This window comes from Xenopus tropicalis, chromosome 7, assembly GCF_000004195.4.
Source record: "Xenopus tropicalis strain Nigerian chromosome 7, UCB_Xtro_10.0, whole genome shotgun sequence".
NCBI lineage: Eukaryota > Metazoa > Chordata > Amphibia > Anura > Pipidae > Xenopus > Xenopus tropicalis.
In genome coordinates, this window is record NC_030683.2 from 54,220,326 (window position 1) to 54,228,420 (window position 8,095).

Genomic DNA, 8,095 nt, shown 5'->3' on the forward strand with positions numbered 1-8,095 from the left:
TATTGGTACAGAAAATTATTAGGTTGTGTCAAAAAGGCTTGTTACTCTCCAATAGTATCAGTGGAAGGTCATTCAGTCAACACCCCGCATGTTTGATTGTTTTGATATAGTATCTGAGATTTACATTTTTTGTTTGCCGTTACCTTCAGTTATTTATCTTCTTCACTGCTCATGTACATGTTAAAAAAAACAACCCCAAAAATTATAGGGCATACTGCAATATCATTCAAGAATTCCATACCACAGATTGCTTTTGATTTGGCCCAATTCAGATTTCATGACTGGAAGAATGTTTTCTTTTATGCAAGCAGGAAAAGTAAATATACATTTTTCAAAATTTAAATAATTTTTCCAAGCATTTATCTCTTTCACTATATATTGCACTTTTTTATATCACCAACAAGTTTCATTTTGATTCAAGGGGCTCCTAAAACAAACACCTATATACTGTTCTGCCTTCATTGATTCACCTATCCTGTGATACAATACAGTAGGTGCCTCCTGTTTTGTCAGTATAAAACAATGGCTTAATGGCCCTACTATTTTTTGCCCAGACTTACAATTATGTGCAGTACAACTGAACAAATACAGAACTTTCCTCTTAAATTCACAAATGTTCCTTCATTTTTTTGATGTTTAGGATTGACAGCACTTTAAAAATTGTAGATCAAAACCAAAATCAGTATTGTACCACTGTATATATTTTATGCTTAAACTCGTAAAACAGTAAATGCTAGTCAGAGATATGTAAATGCTACTGCTTACAAAATAGCAATTCATCAATGACAATAGCACCAAGGCAGTGAATATATTCTAACAAGATGTCAAAATGTTACACTAATGGCAGATGGTCAAAACACATCTATCTGTTAACTTTTATGGGGTTATGTAATTAAAGAGGGAAGGAGGTCCACCTGTTACTGCTATGTCAGCTTTAGACGTCACTTTGCCCAGAAACAGTAACCTATAGCAACCAATCAGCAGGTAACATTTAATGGTTACCTGTTTAAAATCAAACATCTTATTGGTTGCTATGGGTTACTACTCATGGGCAGACTTGCCTTTACTTATGGGGGTTAGAGTTCTAAAGGAAAAGTGATGTCTAAAGCTGACATAGCAGTAACAGGTGGACCTTCCCTCTGAAATGCTTGCATTCATGTTTCTGAGCAGAGGTCTGCCTGTCACCTCCGCAAATGCCTTAAGCAGCTCTAGCACTGACAAAGAGATATGGGCATTTTGTCAATGTGCCATTTTTTACCCCCCCCAAAATGGGACAATTTAGGACACACACCCCAACCACATCCAGTTATGCACACAATTTACCTGAAACTCCATGCATTTTCTTGATTAATATCAAGTATTACTAAGAAAACGTAAACACATTCAGAGTACTATAAATGATGAACAACCTTGCCAATATGCTGGTTTCCCCCTGGCAATTTCTGTCTATTGATTTGTTTTAGTAAAAATATTGTAGACAGAAAATCATGTCACTGAAATGATATATGTTCTACCAAGCTACTTTCTGAAGTGTAAATATTCACATTGGTCTAAGTTTTGCATGCAACAAAACTTATTTATTATATTATTATTATATTTGCAGGGTATCTGTCAGGTCTAAAAATGAAAAATAAAACTCTGTTTCCAGGCTATCCTACTGATGCACAATAAAGCACCAACATTTATCCAAGCCAGTTTGTTGCACTCAACTCAGTTAGAACATTACATTGGTTGAAGTAACCTACATAAACGTGAAGTCAAAGTTTTACACATCAGGGAGATCCATATCTTAGACATCCACACATTTCTTGTGATCAGGATTGCCACTGAAATTTGACTGCAATCTTGCACAGATTATGTGATGTAATATACTATTTAAATTTAGAATTTAGCTAAAATCACACCAAGTGGCTCCAAATTACAGTTAAGGCATACAAAACAAAAAGAAAAAAATGGTTTCTCCCTCAATAACTCACACAAATGACTGAAATATAGGGATGTGATCTGTTTTTAAGTTCAGAATAAAACTCACTTAGCTTGCTTCTCTCTCTAAATTGCAACAAGGACGAATAGAATGGGCCAAGGTATGGATCATCCCAGTTCTGCATGCACTAGAGGCTTCTGTGAGCTTCCTCCTCCTTCTATAACTTTGTCCTTGTGAAACCCTTTGTGGAACAATGAGTGACATGCAGAGGAGTTTTAAGAAGACAGAGGTCACTAAGTCTAAGCCCCTTTACTGCTGGAAATTCACATTTTATATATATTGTGTATATGGGCTGTGCAATAGGTGTGTACAGCGGCACAGTAGGCAAAGCAGTGCATACTGTGTTACCCTATTGTATCATTGATATACAAAGCACTGCACTGAAGCACATTGCAAGCAATTCCAGCTGCCAAGGGGTTTCTGTTGTTTGGTATTTTCCTGTATATCTTGTGTTTTGTGTAATGTTGTTTGAATTTGATTCCAGCTTTTACCAGAGTCCTCATCTGACGTGGCTGTTCTGTCGCTCTCTTTTTTGTGGCTCTTTTTTGCCGGCTTGTTGCTTTCTCGCATGTGGCCTGATTGTGCTTTTTTTATTGGTTTCCCTTCTTTTTCTAAATTTTCCTTTTCCCTCCTCCTGTCTCAACACCATCTTGTACACCGTATCTATATGTCCGTTTGTGTGGTTTGTAGACTCAATATAGCAATGTAAAAATATTCTGTAAGGGATGAGAGTCCATTACAGCAATGTGCAGTATTCCTTCAATGATAGGTTGCAACACAGTTGTTATTCTATGACTCTTGGTATGGCAGAAGAAGCTCCTTGTTATTTTTGGGATACATCCTCTCTCGGGATAAATTACTGCCCCTCCACATTCATTTGAAACATTGCATGTAAAATACTTTAGATCCCAGATAATCACACAAAAATGCCTTTTTCCTCATTTTTGTTGGAAAAAATAAGGGATCACAGCATGTGAGGGTACATTTGGTGATTCCAATGGATCTGGAGGGGCAGGTATTTGTGGGCTGCAGAGGAAGAGGCTTTTCTGTGGTAACAAAGTGCTCCATCTTTCAGGCCCGTTAGACAATAGAATGTTTCTTAGTCCCAATTTGTCAATGCTATGTATTATTAGATAAACCCTAAACTGCACCAAATATCAGTATATAGCCAAACAATTATTTTACAACAAACACATAATTTGCAATTTAACACCTGGGAATACAAGAAAAGTAATAACATAGACATAAACAGCTCTGGGTACAGTACTCTTAATTCTATCCATACAACTAAAGTTTTGTATTTATTGGTGATTTTATTTTCACGTTGTGCCATCTGAGTGCATACTTAAATACAACAGTGCTCTTCCAGAAGACCACCCACTAACTAAGTTAGATGCATTTTAATTTACTATTGTTAAGCATATCTAATGTGACATTTTGAAACCTTGTAGGTGTCATTTATGACCACAAGTGCAGTTGTGGTCACAATATGTTGGCTGAAGTCATTGAGCGTAAAAGGTCAACATGCACTCGTCAGTTCCTAATTTTTACACAGTTACACCCATTAATGCAGGGGAGCCCTGAAGTTACCACCACTTCTGACCCAGGCAGTGGCTCCAGAATTCCCACAGTGGCCTGCTTCAATTGCCACAGCACAGTTGTGCGAGAAAAATAGGGCACAGATATCAAGCCAAAAGTCAGAAATTATGCAGCAAATGATCAAAGAAAATTTTCAGCACAATTGCATCCAGTTTTGATGCATCTGCTGCAATTATGATGATTAGTGATGAGCGAATTTGTCACTTTTAGCTTTGGCCAAAAATTAACGAAACAGCAAAAATGTATAAATGCACTGAAGTCAATGGCCTTTATTTGTGGCTATTGTGCCACTTTTTTTTTTTTTTTTTACATTTTTGCAGCAATTGGAGTATATAAGCACTTTTTTTTGCAGTAAAACATGGCAAAAAATCTTGCTCATCACTAGAATTGGGGCTATGTCCCCATGGTGACCACAGTTATATGGGAAGAATTGTTTTCTTGTGGTCAAATAACATGGAAATTATGCTCAATAACTGCACTTAGCCCATCACACTTGCAGTGAAAATGACCCCTTATATTTTTTATTGACTTGTACTTATTTAGGTTCCCAATGTTTATTTAGTTTGGAAAGTTGTAGAAATAAAAATGGCATGTGTCAAATTACCCTGCTATTTTTATATTCCCTACCCTTGCCATTCCTTTTCACAGGAAACAAAAAATGGAAAGATAAGCATAAAGATGGGTATAAACTAAGAGAGGAGAGAGTGCAGGAAGGTATATGGAAACTGTTTTAAAAAATAATATTCCTAAACATTATACATGAAATGTCTTCATCTGATCAGAGTTAGGCTTTTAACACCCTATCATTGAGAGGTTGCTTTGAGGCACAATTGGCTGTTTTCGAATGAAATATGTCCCAGGATGTGTCAGATGCCACCTAAATGGCTTTTTAAATGGAGCTGAAATTATTTTGATGTGTACACATCTCAGGGTTTTAATACAACCCACTGTTAAACCAAGCATCCAGATTCATTTCTGTAAAACCTCATTCATTATTCAGAACCTGCGATGGGTTCTTAGAGATCTGGGGAGCTTTAAAAGAAGAAGAATTAAAGTGAAATTTTTCATATTCATCCGTGTAAAAGTTAACCCTTGCACTTCTAAACTCACTGTGTGCAGGAGATGACTTTTCATGGAAAAGAAAATTGTTGTTAATGTTATTAGCCATTTTACAAGTTGACACTAGCATGCCTTATTGTGAATTAAAAACACATAAATTAAGTTTGAATAATCAGCAGAAAAATGACAAAGGCTCCTCTGATGGTGGCAAACAGTTTTATCTGGCACAAGTTTAATTGGGAGCCATTCAATTCTGCTTACTTTTTAGAATAACATATTGATGTGAAAACAAACCTACTTCTGCACACTCTAAAAATCAAAGGGCCCATTGGAGATGACAGAAAGAGTTCATAAGAGCTGATTAACACACAAAGTATAGAAGTGTGGTTTTGTGTGAATTTGTACAGCAGTATTGATTAATAATGCAGTGAATAATATATCTTTGGGCAGCTGGGTAAGTAAGTTACAGGAAAATAAGAATACTGCATTGTTGGATATATAAAAACAGTGGCAGACTGACTCAGCCTCATTTACTAAAATGATGTATCATACATATTGCAATATTTGGGTGCAAATCACCTTGCAACATTTTTCAAGAATGCTAGTGTAATTGAGCGTTAATGCTAAGTTGCAAACCATCAAAATGTGTGCGCTTTTTACCAGTATGTATGTAAATTAATGTGATGGATGCAATTTCCACAAGATTTGTGTTAGAAATACCATTATCAGCATAAATTTTGCATGTTGCAAGTCAGTTGCACCTAGGGATGCAACTCGGTAGTAGAACTACTGGAATTACCATCATTTCCAGGTGATAATTCCAGGGCCCCTATCCCATGCCTCCCTATGTGCTCTAAGAGGAAATTCATCAAAAAAGGCTGGACAGACCCATTGAAAGTACCTTTGTGAATGGCATCCACCCACACTCCAATTTTTTAGCACTTGCCATAAATGAGGCTGAGTGGGTCTTAGCACATTCCTTAGTTCTCTTACTGCTATTAAATTCTTGTTTATTTCCCGTCACTGCTACCTGCTATTCTACCACAGTTTTCATTCTTTCTCTTCTTTTTGCTCATGTTTAAATTTTTTTCTTGTGATGATTAATTGATTGATTATTTTGCTTCAAGCACTAACTGTACCTATCTTCCTTTCTTCCATTTTGTCTTTCCTTGTCACCCAACCACCCATTCATTTCGTCTTGTCCTCACCTTGTTGTTGCTGGAACTAATCCCTGGCTCTGCTTCTCTCCATTTGCTTTCTTCCCTTTGAACCCACACTTTTTTTATATTTGAATTGTTTAAATATTGTGAGTACGTTTTTTTTTTTTCTTATTTCTTTTTATTTTTTAATTATTTGTGTAATTTCTAAACTTTTTAACTCAATATGTTACAATAACCCATCTTTTATTTTTCAATTACCTTCATTATTCCATTTATGTCTCTTCTAACATCATATTGTTTGATGTCTTTATGAATCTACTTCCTATTTTTTTTCTTCTTTCCTGCATGAAATTGTTAATCCCTCCCTGCTTTTCCCCTTTATCCCAAAACTTTGCTTTTCAGCAGAAAAGAAATGGTATACAGATGAAACGGAAAACACTTATCCCAGAAACATTCAGATTAAGCCAATGAGCACACATATGGCAAATCAGATTAATCAATACAAATCAACAAGCAGCTTGATACCGCCAATACGAGAGGTCGAAGATGAATGTTGATTGCAAACCAGAACTTTTTTTTAAGGAAAAAAAACATAAAGCTTGAAAACTTATCCAGACCTCTAAGAGGATGCATCACTGAAAACATTAAACTGAACATGCACCAGGAAACTGAACAGTTGATATCACTCACTAGACCTGTCTGTTGCAGAATTTTGTATGTTATTTGGATACACAAAGCAAAGACTGCAAGAAGGAAATGTAAAATATTTAATTTATAAATGGACAGCATCTATATAGTCATGTATAGCCTCTAGTGTTTTAAATTATTTTTATTCATTAGAAGAAAACAAATATACAAATATATATATTTTTTGTTCCATCTTTGCCCAAAAAAAGGTTCAAAAGCCACTGCTATGGGAGTGTTATAAATGAATTAATTCACTTTTGTGTCAAAGTGTTAATTACTATAATAGACCACTTGTTGTTTCCCTGCCAGGACACCCTGGAGATATTATCACCTAAAAGTCTACAGATTTAAAACCTGGCAGGTCTCATAAAAGGTTGGACAAACTCATTGTCTTGAATATTTTATGATGCAGACTATCATATGAGAGCTAAATTACCTAACAAAACCACCTTTTCTATTGCTTCATTATCACTAACTGATCAATATCAACTGAGCATTGTGAATTTGTGTCATATTCTGAGATTTTGGGTCAAAGCTTTTTCTGTAAAAGATGTCAACAAAACATTCCAGTAGCCTCATGTGAATGGTTTGATCAGTCCTCGGTTATGTGCTCAGTAAGTTGCACAGGGTAAATATCCTAGACCAGTGCCATGCAGCTTTTACAGTAATGGGATCATCATTTCTCATACCACATGTTCAAGGGCCTTATTATATTAAAACAATGATGTCATACAAAGGAGTGTAGCCCTCTTCTGCTTTTGTGACAAGTCATGCACTGATTTCTATTTGTGGCACTACAGGAGTCCTGTGTCTCTGCTGTATGGGAGAGCATAACTATAAATTGGTATATCCCCACTCAGTGTAAGGAAAGATAATACTGTAAGGCTACAGCCACACAATATAAATACAGGACAAGTAAACAGCTCAGCCCACTCCTGCGTCTGTCATATCAGGTACTGTGTTGGCCTGTGCAGACATAGTAGTGGGCTGACCAGAGCAGATCAGCTTTTTCTTGGCTGAGAAGCTAGGGTTGCCACCTGTCTGGTTTTGACCTGGTCAAGCTCAGCTTTTGGAAGGGCTGTTTGGGTCAAAACTGCCTGCCTGGTTTTCCAAATTAGAAAAACTGGGCAGGACTCTCCCCAATTGCCACGTATGCCTGTCCCCGAGATGTTACCACCCAATCCAGTGACATCACTGCCCGCAACCTGCCTGGCTTTTGGGAGGGGAGAAGGTGGCAACCATACTTGTAACCACAACTCTGAAAAATTGTGGAGAAGAACAGAAAATTAGTAAATCTTAATACAGCCTACCAGCCAGGAGTGACTTCATACAGCCTTACCAAATGTTTGATGTATGATCTCTTGGGGTACCCCCTCTGATGTGGCAGTTCATTCAGAATCCTAATGAGTCCCTTTGACTTTCAATGACCTGAAAAAAGCATGCTTTGATCTTCAGATTCCTCTCTGACCCTCTCTTCTTCCATACCCTAAAAGAGTGTGCTTATTTGTCACAGGAGTTCCCTAATTGCTTTAAATATGTGTTGATCTAAGCACCTTACAAAATCAGTCCTTTCTGCCTGCTTTCACTTCCAGCACTTCCATTGTTC

The 8,095-nt window shown here is 36.8% G+C and overlaps 1 protein-coding gene across 21 annotated transcripts in view; it reads left to right on the plus strand.

Moving 5' to 3' along the window:
* Positions 1 to 7,228, plus strand: part of kcnma1 (potassium calcium-activated channel subfamily M alpha 1) — a 305,326-nt gene extending 298,098 nt beyond the window's left edge. For 15 of the 21 annotated variants that reach the window (XM_031906033.1, XM_004916014.4, XM_031906036.1 and 12 more), the window contains 2 exons: positions 2,065 to 2,084; positions 6,205 to 7,228. In XM_031906033.1, the coding sequence (XP_031761893.1) occupies positions 2,065 to 2,084; positions 6,205 to 6,359 (175 nt within the window). In that variant the 3' untranslated portion in view covers positions 6,360 to 7,228. The remainder of the gene's footprint in view (positions 1 to 2,064; positions 2,085 to 6,204) is intronic. The other 6 variants (XM_031906034.1, XM_031906049.1, XM_012966942.3 and 3 more) reach the window with 3 other exon arrangements.
* Positions 7,229 to 8,095: the final 867 nt, after the last annotated feature.